Source organism: Channa argus, chromosome 15 (assembly GCF_033026475.1).
Source record: "Channa argus isolate prfri chromosome 15, Channa argus male v1.0, whole genome shotgun sequence".
Taxonomy (NCBI): domain Eukaryota; kingdom Metazoa; phylum Chordata; class Actinopteri; order Anabantiformes; family Channidae; genus Channa; species Channa argus.
Window position 1 is genome coordinate 415,781 of NC_090211.1, and position 20,114 is coordinate 435,894.

The window sequence follows — 20,114 nt, forward strand, 5'->3', positions numbered from 1 at the left end:
ACTCCTCCAGCTTCACCACTCATCACTGCCCACAATTGTATACGCCTGTTGTTGGAGTGATTTATAGTTCATCCTTTTTGATATCCCGTGTTATCAGTTCGTTTAGTTCCTTTGTTCATGTAATGAGTTGTATTCTGTATTTGCTGCCTGTCACACCTGTATGCAAACGCTTAGTATGCTCAGAAACAGATGCAGGCAAATAATTTGAAATCTTTAGTGGTTCTGTAGAAAGATACTAACCGCTAAGGACTACGTTTCCCATCATTCTTTGTCATCCGGTTTAGGGAGAAGGAAGATGGCGGGGATTGACGGAACGGTTCTGCTATAGCGCTTTTAAAACGATTATAAAGATGTGATGCTATGTTTTAGCGCTAAATCTAATATCTTACAAGACTTGGCACTAAATGTACTACAGAGAATTTGAAGTCAGACTACAAATTACTGCACTTAAGGTAACTCATTAGCACATATGTCTTCTTGTTGCCTACAGTTAGCTAGTTAGCTACTGGGAGCTAAGTTAGCTCGTTGAATACCTGATACCGGTATATGCTAATAGAGGGTGTGCGGATCTTTTAATAAATCATGTGAAATTTATGGTCAGGGAAATTTTGTATTACTAAAAATCTAACCTAGAAAGCTTTAGCTGTGTAAATTTTGGCTTAGTAAGCAGCGGCGTCGTTAGCGTGAAAGCGTCGACATTAGGGCTAAATAACATTGGCCTCAGCACAAACAACCGGTAACGTACGGTAACTTATAGCAAAGTGTTGTCACGTAAATAAAGAATTAAAAACAAAAACATTTTCTATCATTTACAGTCAGAAAACTTGTGATTAGTCAGTGAACAGTATATAGAAAAAAAGAGAGAACTAAATCCTAGGCCATTGAAAGAAAGGGGGAGCAATAAAGATTGTATAGGTAGCGTTTCAGACGCCCAAAACGTTACACATGTTAATGAACAGCAGGCTACGTACCTGCTATGGACAGAAAAGCACACTGTGCCCTGCTCCTTTCAACGGATATTTGAACGATATTCGTAAATGCTGCTACGCTCATATGTTCCCAAACCAGCACACTGAAACTTTGACATTTTGAAAACCAGTATAAATCAGTAAAGCAACATTAGATCAGAAAAAGTGTGATTGTTATTAGAAATGCTCATATTGAAGCTACATTTCAGCCCCCATAGATGTTCTTCCTATGATGCAAATGACTCCATAGCTCTTATTAAACATTATATTTTATTCTATAATATAACATTGCCAAATGTTATATAATAATAAATTATTTGCTTTTGATGCTTGTAGCACAAGTTACTATATAATTCATTGTCAGTGATTCAATCTTTGGAAATAAATTGTTCATGCAGAAGCGATTCACACATTCTTTGGCTGTGGTAGTCACTGATTTCGTATTTTTTGTTTTGTGCTTCCTTGTAAGGTAACTTTTTTATGGTGGTATTTGACAGTTCAAGAATGTAGTGTAAATGCCTTAAACATGAAAACAACTCTGTTCTAAGAAGTAGCACTTAAATTTGATTTACTAAGAAATGTCACCTGCATATGTAGTATGCAGGTGACATAGTCCACTGGTAAGATTAGAACTTAATAAGTATTACAGATAATGCCCATGTCTGTAAGACACCCTGTGCAGTGTGGGTATCTTATTTCATGGGTAGCTGGCTGCTCATATACAAAGAGATGAATTATGTCAATGTAAAATCTGTTTTTTACTATGTAAGAAACTAACCAGCTTATATCCTTGCTATATTGCATTGTTCACAGGCTACAGTGGTAGTTTATTTCCAGTTAGATTTTTACTGCAAAGATAAATTTGTCCTGTTCTTTTTACTAGGTTTATTCCTGGATTCTGTTTGTCTGACGTGGTCTTGTTCATTGCTCCAACCTTCTGGGTCCCCGTGTCTAGCTATTGCATCACCAGTTTTCCTTGCCCATGGACTTGGCTCCAGCATCAGGCTTTAAAAGGAGGCCTGCTTCATTACCAAGTGGAGTTAGGGAAATTTCCAGGAGCTCTCCTACCTGCTCACCGCCATTATCTACATCTTCTCCTTCATCTGGTCCATCTTCACCCTTCTCTACATCATCGTCTGTCTGTGCCAACTCGTCAGTTTATCAGAACCATGTAAAAGGTCACACAGAAGTGTCCTCTACTTCTGCCTCACTGCCTCTAGCCATACAGTCTCTCTCCAGAACTGCAGCCACAACCTCTCTGGATTCATTATCTGCACCATGTGTTGATTTTGAGGAAGGGAACAGGAAAAGAGACATGTATGATCCTTTCCACCCAACTGAGGGAGATAAAGATGGGAGGGTAAAGAGGGAGGAGGGTGAAGGGGAGAAGTATGACCCATTTGACCCAACTGGTTCCCCAGCATCAGTTGCTGATGACGAAAGTGGTAAAGTAAGGGGGTTAAAGAGAAGTGCTGAGAAAGCAGAGGACGAGGATAAAGAGGAAGAACCTCCAGATTCCACGGATACCTTGACTGATTTGCCAAGCCCCTGTCTGTCCAGCCAGCTCCCTCTGAGAAGGAGAGTAGACTGTAGCAAAACTGGGGCACTGAGGGAGAGTGCTGACTCTGATCATTCTGAAATAGAGGAGGGGGAGATAGTTGGGGCGACTGACAGAGATAGGAAAAAAACGCCATCTGGGGAAATCCTCCCCCTGAACTCTCCCAATGTCTCATTCTTTAATTCAAAGCCAGAACGCATCCTGCGGGTGCTAGATGGGGATGGCTTTGTGTCAGTATGTGAAGAGGCCAGGTGGGATGTTGACAGGGAGCCTGAGAATGAGCCTGTTGTTGGAGTAGAGGACTTAAGAAGGAAGCTGGTTAGCAGGCGGAAGGAAAGATATCTCTCTTTTCCTGCTTCTTTGCCCCTCTCTCCTCAGACACTGCCTCCTCCCTCCCATCCTCCAGCTTCTACACCTTCTTCCCCTCTTACCCCTCCCGCAGAGCACGGAAACAAGAGCCGCAAGTCCTTAAAGAGCTCCAAGGACCATGACCGGCAGAAAAGCAAGGATAGCAATGCGGGGGAGAGGGAAGAGAGAAAAAAGAAGAGAAGGAAGAACAAAGAGAGTGGTCGAGAGAGGAGTAAAGAAGAAGAGCGATGCCACAAGACTGACAAAGTGATTAAAGAAAGGAGGAGCAGCAGGAGCAGTAGCCGAAAGAGGAAGAAAAAACGGCACAGCAGCCCAGAGGCCTCACGATCCTGCAACTCATCAGGAAGAGGGGGCCACACTAGACGCTCTTTATCAAGTTTATCTGAAGAAAGACACAGAGAGAGGGAAAGAGGGAAAGAAAAAGACAAGGACAGAAATAGAGAGAAAGAAAGGGAAAGAGACAGAGGGAGAGAAAGAGACAGGGATAGAGAGAGAGCACAAAATCAGACTAGTATCCGTAGAAGAGATGCAAGAGATCGAGATTCAAGCTCCAGAAAGAAGGAGAGGGACAAAATAGGAAGACATCACTCAAGCAGTAGAGAGAGGGGCATTTCAAAGAGGTCCAGAAGAAGTAGGGAAAAACAACGGGGTGACAGTGACAGACAGCATGAGAGGGATCGGCGACAAGACGGCCGACCTGTTGTCCCACCATCTATTCAAGACCTCAATGGGTCTGACCTCTTTGCAATTAAACGAACCATCACTGCTACTACAACCACCACCACCGTACCTGGCTCTCCAAGAATCGTCCCAACGTCTCCTTGTCGACCAACACAAGACTCTGACAAACCTCATAAGAGGAAAAAGAAGAGAAAATGGCACCCAGCTGGAGAGGTGGAGGACCGGGGAAGTTGTCACAGCCCGTCACAGTCCCTCTCACCATCACGGTATCACAGCTATGAGTCAGACCGCTATTCAGACAAACTGGAAATTGACGTGTTGTCTTTGGATGGTGAGGCGCTGGACTCAGACTACCCATCTTTGGAAGATACACCTCCTGCTGCCTTGCCTCCAGAACCACCTGTCCCCAGCCCCAAAACTAAGACCACACCAAAGAGTGGACGTCATCACCCGAAAAAGAAATCTCGCACATTAAAGACAATTGGCCAGTCTGAATCATCTTCCTCCTCATCCAACAGAACCAAAAGCAAATGCCTCTCCTCCCTGACAGTCACTTCAGGCTCTGCCCCTGTCTCATCTGGTCCTTCAGCAAAGCGAGCCAGGAAAATTGGAAAGGACAAAGAGCGAGACAAGGGCAGCAGAAAAGAGTTGGGTCGCTCTGGCAAATCCAAAAAGGAGAGTGGCGGCAGTCGGAAAGGCAAGCTCCAGTCCAAAGTGTCTGTGCTGGTGCGTGAGGGTGTCAGCAGCACCACAGGGACAGTTGGCTCTGGAAAGCTGGGCCTGGACCTCCTAGGGCCGGGAGGAACAGGTGGGGGTGCTGGGAGTTCTGTGGTGGGTGGCTCCATTGCAGTTGTATTCTGCAGGGACAATGAGAGCAGGTCTCCATTCCTCAAACCTTGCTCAGAGCCACTGTCGCTGGGTGGCCGCAATAAAGATCTGGCCAATATGGGAAAACGAAGCAGCCTGGCTGCACCACCGTCCTCCTTAACCAATTCTGCAGGACTGAAATCTAAGAAAACAAAACCCAGCTCCATCACATCCACCTCCTCCTCTGCCTCCTCCCCCTCATCTTCTCTGGCAACCAAGCGTCGTCGACGTCTAGCCAAGAAGACCAGAGAAAAAAGTGGTGCTGCAGGAGTAACAGCTGGAGATAGCAACCAGACAAAAACCGCATCTGAGGGCTGGGGTGGGGCCTCCTTAGATGTACAGTCTGCTGCTGGAGATGGGAGCAAGTCAGTCAGTCCCCATATAAGTCAGGCTGGCCTTGCACCCTCTTCCTCCTCCTCCTCTTCTTCCTCTTCTTCATCCACCAGTGTGCTCCCACCCTCCTCCTCACCACCACACACACCTCCACCCTCTGTGGCTCCTTTGCGAGACACCAGGGAATCCTCACCTGACTCTCAGACTGTGGACAGTAGCTGTAAGACTCCAGATCCTTCTTTTCTAGCTGAGGACTGTCCAACTCAGACCAGCCCCACACTCCCAACATCCAGTCCGTCCACCCACCAGGGAACTGGCCTCAGCATTGGATTGTCTACACCCACTGCCAAGCCCCCTCCTCTAGATGATTCATCCAAATCACTGGCCTCTCCCCCTTGCTCGTCCTCTTCCACAGGCTGTGGTCTCACTTCCCTTTCTTTGCCTCTGTCTTCTTCAGACCCCTCTTCTTCCTCCTCTGTGTCCTCTTCGTCTACTAGTAAGCCTCCTCTTCCCCCTCCTCCTCCCCCTCCAGCAGCACCTGCCCTCCCCTGGAGTCTGCAGACCGGAGTAGACTGCACAACTGGAGGAGTACTAGCATGTGAGTTTGCTTCTTAAAAAAAATATCATGTAATTTAATCATGTAAAATCATTCCCAAGCCACAAAAAAGGACTACACTATAATATTCAATATTGTTTATTTTTTAGATAGTGTCAGTTAACTTATGTTATTAAGACAACAGGCAGACACACAAACAAATTTCTCTGCCATTGGATAGGTGTCTTTCACTCTCATTTCATGACATGGTTTGTCAGCTGTGTGGGGGAGAGAAGGCATATGTAGTGGAGAAATAAGATTTATAGATCTGCTCCATGTATATACAAATTTACAGTAACCAGGGTTCTTAGGGCATGTAAAGTCCTCAATTACCGGTGTAACCTGGTGTGACTAAGTAATCTCATTACTCTTTATTATTTTTAATTCGATACTAAGATTGTTGTAGGACTTTAAATTAGAACAGAAGAGAACGCTATAACACTATAAATGTCTTCCCAGAAAGGTTGTGAAAGTTTCTCTCCCCTGTTTTTAAATTATATGATGCACTGCAGCTTTTCAGAACAACCGTAAACCTAGGTGTTTTATAGAGCAGCACGTGTACATTTATGTCACTCCTTAGTATTTTAACATGAATACATACACAGACACATAATTATTAGGCTTAGTTTGGCCAGATCTATTTCAGAAAATAATCTGTTGTTGTATTTATTAAAATAAATGATTATAGGTTTTCAGGTTCCAATTACTAAAACACACATGGTGATCCTGTGTGTGTACAGTCCAAATGTGCATCTGCCCAAGCTGTGGTTTATTCCCAGGTTATTTTGTAGTACAAGCCCTTTTAACCTGTTCAAATCTGTTGTTATTTGACCCTCCAACTTTAAGGACCAATTTTTTTTCACTGAGAAATTGTATGCAAAGCATCTTTGCTAACACTGTCAGACAACAGAAGTGCACAGAACACATTTAACACAAGGCAGTGTCATATTCGCCTTCCATTCGCACATAGGAACAGAAATCCACTTCTTGGATTCCAGAGCTCTTTCATTTGTCCTGAACACCACAGTGAAAATTATGTCATCACCTACAAGCCTAACTCTTCTTTGGCATGTCAAGTGAAAAAGAAATCATTTCTATGTGACAAACACACTAACGTTGTTAAAGCTAAAAAAGCGAACTACTGAAGTAAGGTCACGCTGGTGAAAAACAAAAACGAAAAACAAAAAACGTAGTTTATTAATATATAAACCTATAGCTGATGTTTCTAAAGTAATGCTCTTATTTATTCCTCCTCTCAGTGACTGCTCTGCTCTTCAAAATGGAGGAGGCCAATATTGCAAGCAGAGCCAAAGCACAGGAGTTCATTCAAGCAACTAGCCAGGTGAGAGAGGAAGAACTAAATGACTGACATGGTAGACCTTTGAGATTTTGGCTGTAGTGGCTGTGAAGTCTGACAGTGAGGTTAATGACACTGTAATTTTTAATTAAACATTTATTTGCAAATTTGTAGTATTAACTCTAAAGCCATATTCACTCTTGCAATTTCTTTTCATTTAATTTTGTATGGTCTGACTGAAGACAAATGACTTTGTGTCTTGTTTTCCATGCAGATCCTCTCACAGGCCAACCAGAGCCAGTCACAGCAGCACACTCCTCAATCCTCAACCTCCTCCTCACAGATTCCTCCCCCTCCCTCACTTCCTCCACCTCCTGGTCTGAGTCCAGCCCAGTTCATCCTCCACAGCTCGCTTCCACTGGTTGGGTGCACTAAAACTCCACCCTCTCACCTGCATACCTCTATAGGCAGTGGTTGTGCACAGACCCCACCACCCATCATCCCTGTGGGGCTGTCAGGAGTGACTGGGACCTCCGGTGACACAGGATGGGACAATGACAGTAAAGACCCAGATAAGGTAAAGCATGTTTCTGTGTGCTGCATGTATGTATGCAGGTTATGTTAATTTGTTTTCACTGCACTTGCAAGATAGATGTTTGTGTCAGCTATAGCCAGTATCACATAGCAAACCAAAATTTACTGGAGATGTACCCAGTGTTAACAAATAGCTAGACTTAATCATCGAACAAAGGGAAGGTGAAGAAGAATTCTTTATGTTTTCTAATCTCATCTGCTAGCTGATCCTCTAGTTGCTTCATTGGCCTCTTCTTCTTACTCTTCTTCTCTTCCTTTTAAATTTTGTTGTATCCCACCGCAACTAATGATCATTTTCATTATACATAAATCAGGTGAATATTTTCTCCATCAATTGGCTGATTTGTAAACATTCTGAGAAATACTGTCACAAGTGCTTAGTCAAATAGCTGCCAATTGACTGCCGGTGTAACTGTGCAGCCAGACTGCTCCCATGTGCATCTTGTTATTCACAAAACAGGCCATAGTATGTCCCAATTCAGCATAAACACAAGGTGGTAGTATAGTTGTACTGTCACAGCCAAAATACCTTTAGTGTCCGTTATTCTGTTCATTGCATTTTCATATTCTTGCAGTTTAAATCATATATTAATTTACAAGATATGCAGTAATGCAAGTAATTTCCTATTTTTATGACCAAATTACTTTATATTGGGTAAGAAGTAAAAGTAAACAGTAAAGTACTAGATGCTCTTTGCTCATAAGATCCTTGTGTCTTCTCAACTTCAATTATTCAAATAATTAAATTATGGCTCAAATAGTGAATGTAAAATGTAACAGTGACATAATGGAAACAAAGCAGCAGAGGGCTGGAATTATTTATGTGGTTATGTGCTTTATACATTTTATTATTGTTGTAAACTTAACATGTCTGTCATCTGAATTGGCCAGTATCTAAAAAAGCTGCACACCCAGGAGCGAGCAGTTGAAGAGGTGAAGCTCGCCATCAAACCTTACTATCAGCGCAAGGACATCAATAAGGAGGAATACAAAGACATCCTCAGGAAAGCTGTGCATAAGGTCAGCTTCAGCACATACATCCAGGAAAACACTGATGAGTTAAACCAGAGTGTGTACCTCATTGCATGTCTCTCTTTTTTTAATAAAGGATTCAGGTTTAGATTTTTAATATTTTTTTATTTAAAAAAAATCATAATACGGCAGAAATGCTTTATTTTGCCCTACCATGAAAATGCAGAAACAAAATATAAACCTATTTCTTTGAATTGATGTTTAATTGCACTTTGTCATTGTATAAGATCTGCCACAGCCGCACTGGAGAAATCAACCCAGTCAAAGTCAGCAACCTTGTGAAGCTGTATGTCCAGCGCTACAAATACTTCCGGAAACATGGACGCAAAATGGATGAGGGGGAGGAGAGGGATGACAGGGAGCCCGGAGCACTGCATTCTTCTGCCTGAAACTGGACTTTTTTGAAATTGTTCCCCAATATCGCCTTCTGCCCAACATCTGGGCCATCCACTGATGTTTTTGTGTGTGTGTGTGTGTGTGCGTGTGTGTTTTTTTTTTTTTTAAGATATTTTATTGCTTTCATAACCCATCTTGTCTGTGATTTTATGTGATGTTATGGGAGTCTTTTCTCTTACCTCTGTGAAGTCACTGTAAATATGTCCCACTTAAAAAATGTTTCATGTATGCTATGTTGGGGAAGTGTACAGCATCATGCGCACATGTGTGATCTAATAGAGTCCAATACACCTAGCCAACATTAAGTAGTATCTTTTTGAAGTTTACAGTTTTTAGCTTAAAGTTTCAATTAAAAGCTAAATATTGGTGGTAGTAATTGGAGGGCAATTTTTTTCCTGCAGCATTGGATTAGGTGTTTATACCAATGTTTCTAGCCCACCTGTATGTATATCTAAATACAAGCTGAGAGGACATATAAAATTCAGTTGCACACAGCAGAATATCTCGTACAATAGTAAAGGACACTACACCACATTTCACCTCCTGCTCCATGACTTCAGACAGTGTGTAAGCTGGAGATGTCAGTGAATTGGATCGCTAAATTATGAACACACTGACATTTGACCTCTCATTTCTTTGATTCTGTTGTGTTTTGTGTGCATGTGTTACTGAGGTGGAGAAAGTTGATAAATCTCTTTATAAAATTACTTGACCAACAAAATATAAATGTTTGAAAACCTGAGTAGATCCGTTTTGTGTTCTTATTACATTCAACATGCGGACAATGATCCGCTGTGGCGACTCGGGATAAACCGAAAGGACAAAATAAAATGACATTTTCCAGTATCAATTTGCACTACTGTTTCGTGCGCTTTCCTTTTGCTGCTCCTCGCGACATTATTCGTCTTTTTACGGCATCCCACCATTTTGTTTTTAGAGAGCACAGCAGCTTGAACACATTGTACTAACAGCATTGTGGTGTGGATGTGTTACGTTAACCGCCTTTTACAGGTTTGTCTTCTTTTTGCAATATTAGGTTGGTTAAGGGGATCTGAAATAGCCTTTCGTTTCTTTTTCTGGTCTATGGTCTATTACTTGCCAAACATTTGAGCAGAGAAGGTGAGATTAATTTTCGAAGCTACTTGTGAGCTTTGTTAGCTCGGTGGCTAATCCATTAGGCTTCAAAAAATTGCTAAATGTTTGCTAATGGTAAATGAGCGCCAGGTTATTAGATCAAGATATAGTAGCTTTATTGAAAATACGCTTATAAAGGAGACTTCGTATGGAATGATACGTAAGTGGTGGAAGTTGTAACGCCACGAACTGCCCATATGCAATGGCGTTAGGGAAGTAACGCTATCGCTAATCTTGTAGACAACATTTAGCACGTCAAACCATCTTATAATTCTGCCATAACATATGATGAATCTCTGTCATTTACTGGTAATATTTTAAAGTGTGTTGGATACGACTTAATATTTATACATGTTGTTTATTCAGGTGAAAGATGACGCAGTTTCTCCCCCCGAACCTGCTGGCTCTCTTTGCACCACGGGACCCAATTCCCTTCCTGCCTCAGCTGGAGAAGCTGCCCCATGAGAAACATCATAACCAACCCTATAGTGGCATTGCACCATTTATCAGACACTTTGAGGTTAATATTTAATCTTCTGTATCGTTCTTTATGTCTTGTATTATGTATGGTTTATATCTCAAGAAAACCTTTTCTATGTGTTATCTTCTTTTTGGAAAAGGATCCTAGAGATGCCCCCCCACCAACAAGGGCAGAGACCCGTGAGGAGCGCCTTGAGAGAAAGGTTAGAGATTAATGAAGTGCTTTCACATACACTTAGTAAAAGCTAGATTTCCTCTTCTTGGCTTGGGATGCTCTTTCTGTGTGTGTGTGTGTGTGTGTACATGGACAAAAGAAACCAATTAATAAAAGAAACCCAATAATTTGCTTATTAAGGAGCCTTTACTGGAAAACTTAGTGACTGTAAATCTGAAAATACATAGAGCAGATTAGTATCCTGGACTTATTTTGGAAGAATGCCTAACAGATTTTAACTATACAGAGATGGAAGACACTACTTCCTGCCCCTTTTTCTTATTTTACAATATCTGTATTTCAGAACTCATAATGCAGTGGGAGAAAGAAAGGCAGACAACAGAGAGTCTTTGCTCTGCACAGATCTTCTCTGTGAATTTCATAAATACTTAATGGAAATGAACTCGTTTCGACTTAGACAGGCCAATTTGTGTTGTTTCCAGTTTCAGGCAGACTTAACTAAGAGATCCTTCCATGTAATAATCTATGCCTTCATCCAAGTACTGTACCTCTGTCTTCCATCTGTTGTATTGGGTCCTCAAGTATAAACCCTTTAAAGTCAGGTGTAACCATGCCAGAGAAATCAGCCTTTTACAGTAGAAATATTCCTGGGGATAATGGTTATCTCAAATTCCCTACACTGATTACAGAAACCAGGTTTCTTGTTTGAATGACAGTTAAGAAATTAGCTTTCTTAAGAAAACTGATTGTAACAAGGTTATGTAAGTGCATTCAGTTTCCCTTCGACATGCCAAACCAAGAGGACAGTCATTCTTTCTGTCTCTCTGGTAGACAGTGTCTAGTAGGCCTGCGTTATATGAGAAATTGCCGTGATATCATATGTAATGATTCTGCCTGCTCACAATGAAGTTATCGCAATAAAGTGCTTACAGTTCAATACACTTGGGATAGTTAACTAAGTAGAAATAAACATAATTCTTTTTAAGTGTGCAAATTTGCAGAAAAAAATAAAGAAAAAATTAAGACAAATGCACGCCTCTCAGTAAAACACAGTACAATTCAACAGCAGTATCTTCCTCTTTGATCACACAGTTGAACCTACACTTTCAAAACTCTTTCAAACAAAACGAAACATTATCGCTTTAACGAGGGAGGCTTTTCTGTTGGGCTGCTGGATTAGACTGACTTAGTTTTAGCTTGGTATACCTAATAAGCTAACCACTGAGTGAAAACTTTTAAAATTCAGTAAAGTCACAGACTCAATGCCTCTTGTCTTTTAAATATACTATCTATATAATAACAGGCATTTCACTTTGACAGAAAAAATGAATGAATTAGAAATTAGTAATAATTATTCATGGATCCTCTGTCCTCAGTCTGTTGCTGAACGTGACTCACTATTGAGCAGGTAGAGCTGGTAGAAGGACAGTGTTGGAGTGGGGGAACTTCTTTCTGACTGTCCACCAGAACAGTTTTAGTCAGTTTTAGTTTTAATAGACTGGTATTACATCTTTTTGTATTGCTATTCAGAGAGGGAGTCCTCAGAGAGTTGAGTTAAAATAACCAACCATAATTTGTAACTCCTTATCCTGTTCAGGGTCATAGGGGGGTTTGAGGCTATCCCAGCTGTCATTGGGTGAGAGGGTGCCAGTCTATCTCAGGGCCAATACAGTGAGACATACATATTCAATGTGCTGCCAGATGAATTGACCATTCTATTATTGTTTTGCTTTTACAGAGGCGGGAGAAGATTGAGAGGAGGCAAGGTGTCGTGGAGACAGAACTCAAGCTTTGTAAGTGTTCATAATGGCATTCAGTATATTACATTGTCAATGCATATTAAGATTAGATAAATCCCGTTTTCCTACTTGCATTATGTCAGGGGACCCCCATAACGACCCTAATGCACAAGGTGATGCCTTCAAGACTTTGTTTGTTGCACGAGTGGTGAGTATATTAAAATCACAGGCTTTTTAAATGTTATTGGTTGACTTCTTTGAATTCACCAAATGTGATTATTTTGTAATTGTTGATGTTTAATTGTGTTCTGTCTTTGTTTTAGAACTATGATACTACAGAATCCAAGCTTCGCCGTGAGTTTGAAGTTTATGGTCCCATCAAACGGGTATGTTGCTTATTTCATGCTAGAATATAACCCATACCTAGTAGTTTATTTGGAGGATTAAAGGTTAGCCACAGGGGCTATATTTGGGCCTAATCATCCCTGTCTAACAGTTGGATTTCTTCCTCTTGAACAATAGTCACAACAACTCTCAAAGGTTAATTTTGAGATCACGCCACAGAAAATGACAGCTTAAATGGCAGATATGTAGATGCAGGTGCTTTTGGACAGGCTCAGAAAGTTTGTAATTTCACTTCAACTTTATTTATATACCGCCAGTTCACAACAAAGTAATCTCATGCCACTTAACATAATTTGCACTTAACATAATTTGCACTTAACATAATTTACACTTAACATAATTTACACTTTACATAATAAAGTCAAGGCTATAAAGATGTATAGACAACTTTCCTCCATTGAAGCTGAGCGCTCTTGATGGTGCCCTACCAGTGAGACACGAGTGTCTTGGGAACATAACATTTGACTCCAACATGTATTTAACATTTCTATTCTCAAAATAGCGGTTTGTGTGTCTTGCAGCAGGGCAGAGAGACAAGTCTTTCCCGGGCCAATTGACAGCAGACGTTAACTAGACAGTTCTAATGTCGGTTTACCCGGGGAGAAAAATCCCTGTCCACTCCAGGAAGAAACCCAAAAGCTCACTTTGACAAAGGGAGTTAGTTCAATTTATACAGATAACTTTAGAGAACATTCCAAAGGGTCCCAGATGGTCCCTTGACTGCCAGGAAGGGGTATCATACTGTCAGCCAAGCTCCAATTGTTAATACAAAGTTTCTGACAAAGAAAATTTTACATAAACAATTTAAAAATAAAAAATTAATAGGATAAAGTGAAGTTGGACAACCAAAAGCACAAAAGGAAGATTTCGGGGGCAGTATGTGACAAGCTGAAACACCACTATTGCAGGTTTTGCACCAAGACTAGTACTTTATTATTTTGTGTGCATGTTGGTATAGCAAGACAGCGAGTGTTTGGACTGGTTTACCTTCCTGATGTATTTTAAAACTGCTATTTGTCCTGTGGGACAAATGACAAAACTTTCTTTAGACCGATCAAAGCCTATGCGAAATGCAATTGTGTCCACTGAACACTGTTCTTTCACTGGAAAGAATCAAACTCTAGAAAAGCTGAGATAAAGTACAAAGGAAACTAACATGAACAATTCAGCAAATTTGCTTATTAATTGGGTAGTATTCCTAGGCCAGTAATCTTAAGTTTATGCATGTAAAAATATGTTTACAAATCCTCAAAGGTGCCAGTTTTTTGGGTTTACCTACACATTTAGCTAATGTAGGATAGAATTTGGATGCATTTCTGTTTGTGTAATGATGAATCCCACAACCAACCAATGTGTCTTATGACTGTCTGTTCCAGATTTACATTGTCTACAACAAAAAGACGGGGAAACCTCGGGGCTATGCATTCATTGAGTATGAACATGAAAGAGACATGCACTGTGAGTACCAATGTGGGCCAGATCTGTTTTGTCCTCACATCTTGTTGAAGCCCATCTGTGACATGCAAGGTGGTTCTTCATTTGACTCCCATTTCCTTTATTCCATATGAATGTCTGTGAAATGACATGGGCCTGGCAGATTTTCTCACACCTTGAGAAACTGCCTAAAGAGCAGACATGACAATGACATAAAAAAATCTGTACTTTTATACGAATGTATGCTCTGCAATTTGCATGTTTAAATCCACATTTGGTGGTTGTGTGTGTGTGTGTTTGTGTCTTCAGTTTAATAACTCTGGTTGAGGAGCGATACTGCTTCATCAGTGGGGCATGATGGGAAAAGTGGGAGGACCAAGCGGTAGAAATGTGTTTTTCATTTGTGAACCTGAACATCTTTGCCTGTCAAAGGGCGCATTGTCTTTTAACTGTTAGGCCTTGTAGCTCTGTGGAAGAGCAACTCTCCTGGTTGGACTGAGATGGTAAGCACAAGGTCAGACTGGTCACCAAGCATTGAATGGGATTTTTACCAGAAATGTGATAGGAAACCCATCTTTTGTATGATTAGCTATCGAGCTTGTTTGTTCGTGTTATTGGTGGTCTTCAACCCTGGTCATGGTGAGATTAGTTCACCTCCACAACATAGTGAGATGTTTAAGCTGGTGGTGATCATGCCACAATGAATAGTGTCCTAGTATTGTCTCATTAGACAAGTGAATGGTGCCATTTAAAATAGTGCCACCATTCTGGGATATCACTGAGATCAGCTCTTCAAGACCAGAGTTGCTGAATCACAGTTCTGTAGTCACAGCAAGGGGTGAACTGAGGGGTGATGTGGTACTAAACAGTATATTAACTGTGTGTTGTTCTCATTGCCACTGCAGCCGCCAATCTGTGATGGCTATTGGCCAGAGCTGGCTGGCAGATGATGATGGTTATGATACATCTACACCCTACTACCACAGCTCAGTATATGGTTGGTATAATGGGTTTGTATGATGGGTAAGATTTCTTTCCACCCTCCATCTCCTACGTAGGGAAGAGGAGCTACGTTCAATGGGTAAAGCGTTTTTCTTAGCACGCCCTAAAAAGCTTTCGCTGCATTTATTACTGCTTGAAACTTGAGCTTTGACCATTGAACGCACCCCTAATCAATAGAATGATAAATATTGCCCAGTTATCCTGCCCTTTATGTTAAAGCCACCTCAGGTTACTCAAGGTATAAAACAAAACCTATGAAAGAAATTACTTCCAAATGCATTGTTACACCAGACAGTCCCAAGTTTCTCGAGCACTCAATTACTCCATGCTGAGCTCATAAATAAGCCATCATAGCAATTTTCAGTCTTTTGTGTTGTGTAGCAATAAATCGGAGTAACCTATAAACACGGGTCTGCAGGATAGGCTTTGTTTTTTTATTTATTTATTTTTAACAAACAGCATAGTTTTTTATTGTGCATAAAAATTATCCTTATGAACATTAGAGCATTATCACTTTAGTTGGCGTTCATTAGAATTCTGAAACTTGGCAGGTAACCTACATTCCGTCTGGTCAGTAGGTAAAATTGGAATATGGTAGTCTCGCTTTCAAAATGTTAGTTTCAGAATTATATTTCAGAATTTTATATTTAATATGTTAAGATCCCTTTAGAAAGGTTCATAATAAAATACTCTACAAGCTGGCTTTAATAGAAAAGGCAGATAAGTGGAATTTACTTGGTAATTCTGATAGATGGGCTATTCATACATTTATTCACTACATAACTGAAGCTGGATATTAGTTAATGTAGCCTTTCAGGTTAACTCATAAGCAGATTGTCACAGAAATAGTTCCCTCAGTTTTAGTCTAACAAATCAGTATATACGTTTAGACATTGGATGCCCTGAATCACTTGACATTTCAGGCTACATTAGGTTCAAGACATTAGGACTGTGTTAGGAACATGATTTCACTGAATTCTTAGGAATAAACAAAGTTTCTTTCTCATTGGTTGAGGTTGTCATAAACCAACTCCTGTAAGGAAGGCTTCGTTTTGTTTTTGTTTTTTTATTTGTTTCAATTGGTGAGTTTCAGTAGGATTGGTTGGGGTTTGGTAAGGCCCTATGTTGTTGTTGTTATCTTAGTGAAAACAGAAAGTGGAGGGGTTCTGGTAAGGCCCCTAATAGGTGGTGTGACTGTGTTTTCTGGTACAGAGAGATTCATGTAAAGCCTAAGACAGAGGGAGTGTGGTAAGGCCCTCCGAATGTTTTCCGTAAGTGACGGGTTTGGGTAAGCCCCCCACCCCACCCCATATTTTTTATTTATTTTTTATTTATTTTGGGGGGGCGGGGGTACGTAAAGGTTCTGCCTAAGATCATCACCACATCAGAACAGTATAGCAGCCACGATGAGCTGCTTGGATCTCACCAAGTCCTTCCATTATACAAGATGGCTGGAAAGACTGTTGTGTGGTATGATGGGATGGGTGTGTGGCAAAGTCTGAATGTCACAGTTGGTAACGTGCCAAATGGTGGAGACCCCTTGTTGAAAAAAATCACCTTACTGTTGGTTTGAAACATGACTTGTCACGTTGCTTTCGTAAAGCTAATGACATGTTTCCGTGCATTATAGTCCCAACAGTGAAATTGGTACTGTACTGGTATTAAATGATTCTAATTTGAGTGAGATGCCATTTTGGTTGTAACAATCGCTAACTGATTCTCAATTTTAAAAAGAATGAATGAAAATCTTACAAATACAATTATATTTATAGACTAAAACTATAAATGTTAGTCTAAACTCCGGTCCCCTCCCATCATGAGGGGTTTTTTTTTTGTTTGTTTTTTTTTTTGTAGGTGATATTACATTTTGCCTGTAGGCAAACTGGGAAATATATCTTTGTCCGAGAGAGCGAATACACTACGCACAATTAATAACCGTGCCTTCGTTTTCAGACTACTGTCTGAGCAAAGGTCATTTTAAACTTTAGAAATGCAAATGGAAAATACCAAGTACTGTTTTACATTTTTCTGTGAAAATTGAGCATTAACATACATGATTAACCTAATTAGTCTTCTTGTTTAATAGTCATACATTTAAGCCACATAATAAAAATATGTAAAGGTGAATCTCCACAATCTTTTATGAGAATGTGGACAACCGTTTTATGTTAGTGATAGAACCGAAATTAAACTGGGTGTGTAGGATGCGAGTAAGAATATTACCTATCTATCACTCATCGGGTGGAAGGAAGTCTACTCCCATTATCCTTCGGCTTTTACCCAGAGAGCAGCCATCTCGGCCTCGCCTGCTCCTGGTCAGTATAATAATGCACTGTTTCCTTCCTTGGCCACATTGATGCAATTTTACTTGTCTTACCACTGTCTTCCCTCTTGCATTCTTCTTCTCCAGCCGCCTACAAGCATGCTGACGGGAAGAAGATTGACGGTAGAAGGGTGCTGGTGGACGTAGAAAGAGGGCGGACTGTCAAAGGATGGCATCCTCGAAGGCTGGGTCAGTGTGTGTTTGTGTACGCTTGTGTGTATGTTTGTCTCTTAATATTTTTAACACCCATCAGCTTCAACATTAGCACCACCTGGTGGTTTTAATGTTGTGGTTTACTGGTCTGCAGCTACAAGGCCTTATAACAACCTTTTTTAAGAATATTATTCGGTACTTTGTCGGCCACACAATACATAAATGCACAAAACGCTCCTGAGAACAGATTGTAGGAGCATTTGTTTTTTTAACGGTTCATTTTCGCTTCAGAAACAAGTGTCCTTAATATCTCATAACCATCAGTATATGAACCCTAACCCCTAACTAGGACTATGAGGAACCTAAAACCAACGTACCCTTTGCACTTAAGATCGCAGGCTGACATAGATGTTACCAAAACACAAAAAATTTGAAGAACCAAAAGATCAGGGATGATGATAAATCACAAACATTATCCAGCTCACCAGCTAATCAGTGTTGGGCTTTTTACACATTTGTATAATGTTTTGCTTGTTTTTCTTAACCAGGTGGTGGATTGGGTGGCACTAGAAGAGGTGGAGCTGATGTGAACATTAAACACTCTGGCCGAGATGATTCATCCCGTTATGATGATCGCCCGATAGGAGGGTGAGTGTTTCTAAGAAAAGATTTGTTTGATGTTTGGCTTTGGTTTTTTATTACTTAGTGTAACAATGTTCATTTTGTCCAAACTCTCAGTGAACGGGACCGTGGCGATCGAAGGGAGCGCAGCCGAGACAGGGACAAAGACAGAGAACGGCGGAGGTCCCGATCCCGTGAACGCCGTCGGCGAACGCGTTCCCGGGAACGAGAGAGGGAAAGAGAGAGACAGATTGGAGCAGGTGAGGAAGGCAGTGTTGTTAACCGGCGTCGAGAGCGAGAACGAGAGAGGGAGCGTGGGGGTGCAGCAGGAGGAAACAGCAGAAGTAGGGAAAGGAGTCGAGAACGGAAGAGAAGGAGCAGGAGCCGGGATCGCAAGAGAGACAGGGAAAGAGGAAAGGGGCTGGATGGGGAAGAGGTCAGCCAGGGAGAAGGTCCCCCTGAAGGTGGGGAGCGAATGCTGGAGGAACATGAAGAAATGGGTGAGGGTATGGAGGAGCGCAGAGACAAGGACAGAGAAAGGGACAGGGACCGAAGGCGTAGCCATAGAGACAGAGACAGGCGCAGGGGAGATCGTGACAGAGACAGGGAGCACAAGAGGGAGCGAGGGGAGAGAGACAGAGGGGACCGTAGAGAGGAGCGCCACGGCTCCTTACAAGATGATATGGGTCCCCAAGATGAGATGGGCAATGAGGATGAAGGGGGGGCTCCGCCACACATGGAGGAGTACAGTCAGGATGGGATGATGGACCAGCAGTCAGTGCCATCAGCTGATGGCTATGGCTCCAGTGAGAATGGCTACAAGATGGATGCACCAGGAGATGAGTACTAAAATGGTCCCTCTTCCAGCAGACTTCCACTTATAAGTTTTTTGTTATTTTTTTTTCACTGTGTCCTTTACTTGGCCCTTAACTTCCTATCACAGAAAGGCTGAATGAGGTCAGGGCCCCCTCAGTATCAGAAATCTAGCTATTTCTTCTCTTCTCTGACAAAACATCTGTTTAAAATATTCCACTTGATATTGAATATAACTGATTTAATGTCATAGATACTTCTGCATTGCCCAACTGGTCTGTGCCACTAAAATATCAGCTTACAATAGTGGTTCAAGCTGGGCGTGAATTCTTTTTTTTAACCTCTCCCACTTGACTTGAAATTGTAAAAACACAAGCTCTGTTCATTTTGATACAGATGAAATGTGTTCTTTTATTTAGAAAATGTGACAGTTGAGGGCTTTTCTGTTTAATAGTTCTGGAATATCTTTTTAATGTCTGCCGTTTGTATGTTAGATTTGCAGGATCAGTTTAATAAAGATGTGATTTAAAGCCCGAACTTCTCCTTAATACAGCTGTTATGTCCTTCATTAAACAGCCTGTGACCTTACTCATTTTTCAACTTTTTTGCTATGTGCCTAGTTTGTAGTACGTGTATATGAATTGTATGAAACTTCCCTCTAACTTTCTTCTATTTCTCCTGGAGGAGTTTTTAGTTCTGGAGCAGGTTGATCAAGGCTACAACCCCAATTCAGAAAAGGTTGGGATGATGTGTAAAATGTTATTAAACGTATCTCATCAACCCATGTTTTATTCACAATATAATATAAAATATCAGATGTTAAAGCTAAGATATTTTACCATTTCATGGAAAATATTTGCTTAATTTCTATTTCATGGCAGCAACACACCTCAAAAAAAGTTGGAACAGAGCGACGTTTACCATTGTGTAGCATCCCCTCATCTTTTACCAACTGTAAATGTCTGGGGAGTGAGGAGACCAGAATTGTAGGAGAGGAATATTGTCCCATTCTAGTCTATGCAGGATTCCAACTGCTCAACAGTCCTGGGCCTCTGCTGGAAGTTTCATTTTATGAAGCGCCAAATGTTTTCTATTCTTTAAAGATCTGGACTGCAGGCAGGTCAGTTCAGCACCAGCTCTTGGCT

At 41.2% G+C, this 20,114-nt stretch overlaps 2 protein-coding genes across 3 annotated transcripts; both read left to right on the top strand.

Moving 5' to 3' along the window:
* The first annotated feature begins 258 nt into the window (after positions 1 to 258).
* Positions 259 to 9,432, top strand: scaf1 (SR-related CTD-associated factor 1). Its single transcript, XM_067477127.1, has 6 exons — positions 259 to 452; positions 1,852 to 5,374; positions 6,631 to 6,713; positions 6,943 to 7,245; positions 8,154 to 8,282; positions 8,522 to 9,432. Exons 2-6 carry the CDS (start codon positions 1,951 to 1,953, stop codon positions 8,681 to 8,683), a joined length of 4,101 nt encoding a protein of 1,366 aa, XP_067333228.1. The 5' UTR covers positions 259 to 452; positions 1,852 to 1,950; the 3' UTR covers positions 8,684 to 9,432.
* A 154-nt stretch (positions 9,433 to 9,586) lies between these two features.
* snrnp70 (small nuclear ribonucleoprotein 70 (U1)) lies at positions 9,587 to 19,499 on the top strand. 2 transcript variants are annotated; one of them, XM_067477128.1, is made up of 10 exons: positions 9,587 to 9,701; positions 10,191 to 10,344; positions 10,445 to 10,507; positions 12,218 to 12,272; positions 12,362 to 12,426; positions 12,542 to 12,604; positions 14,000 to 14,081; positions 17,470 to 17,571; positions 18,084 to 18,183; positions 18,274 to 19,499. In XM_067477128.1, exons 2-10 carry the CDS (start codon positions 10,198 to 10,200, stop codon positions 19,004 to 19,006), a joined length of 1,410 nt encoding a protein of 469 aa, XP_067333229.1. In that variant the 5' UTR covers positions 9,587 to 9,701; positions 10,191 to 10,197; the 3' UTR covers positions 19,007 to 19,499. The 2 variants fall into 2 exon arrangements, with proteins under 2 accessions (XP_067333229.1, XP_067333230.1); XM_067477129.1 differs by lacking the exon at positions 9,587 to 9,701 and adding an exon at positions 9,705 to 9,809.
* The last annotated feature ends 615 nt before the right edge of the window (positions 19,500 to 20,114 follow it).

What these genes read in the sequence shown, in the direction of transcription:
- scaf1 (XM_067477127.1), top strand. Translation starts at nt 1,951, where the DNA reads ATGGACTTGGCTCCAGCATCAGGCTTTAAAAGGAGGCCTGCTTCATTA. An exon ending in AACTGGAGGAGTACTAGCAT is followed by an intron (nt 5,375 to 6,630) that starts GTGAGTTTGCTT and finishes TCCTCCTCTCAG; the next exon opens with TGACTGCTCTGCTCTTCAAA. An exon ending in ACAGTAAAGACCCAGATAAG is followed by an intron (nt 7,246 to 8,153) that starts GTAAAGCATGTT and finishes TGAATTGGCCAG; the next exon opens with TATCTAAAAAAGCTGCACAC.
- snrnp70 (XM_067477128.1), top strand. Translation starts at nt 10,198, where the DNA reads ATGACGCAGTTTCTCCCCCCGAACCTGCTGGCTCTCTTTGCACCACGG. An exon ending in AGGAGCGCCTTGAGAGAAAG is followed by an intron (nt 10,508 to 12,217) that starts GTTAGAGATTAA and finishes TTGCTTTTACAG; the next exon opens with AGGCGGGAGAAGATTGAGAG. An exon ending in ACATGAAAGAGACATGCACT is followed by an intron (nt 14,082 to 17,469) that starts GTGAGTACCAAT and finishes CTTCTTCTCCAG; the next exon opens with CCGCCTACAAGCATGCTGAC.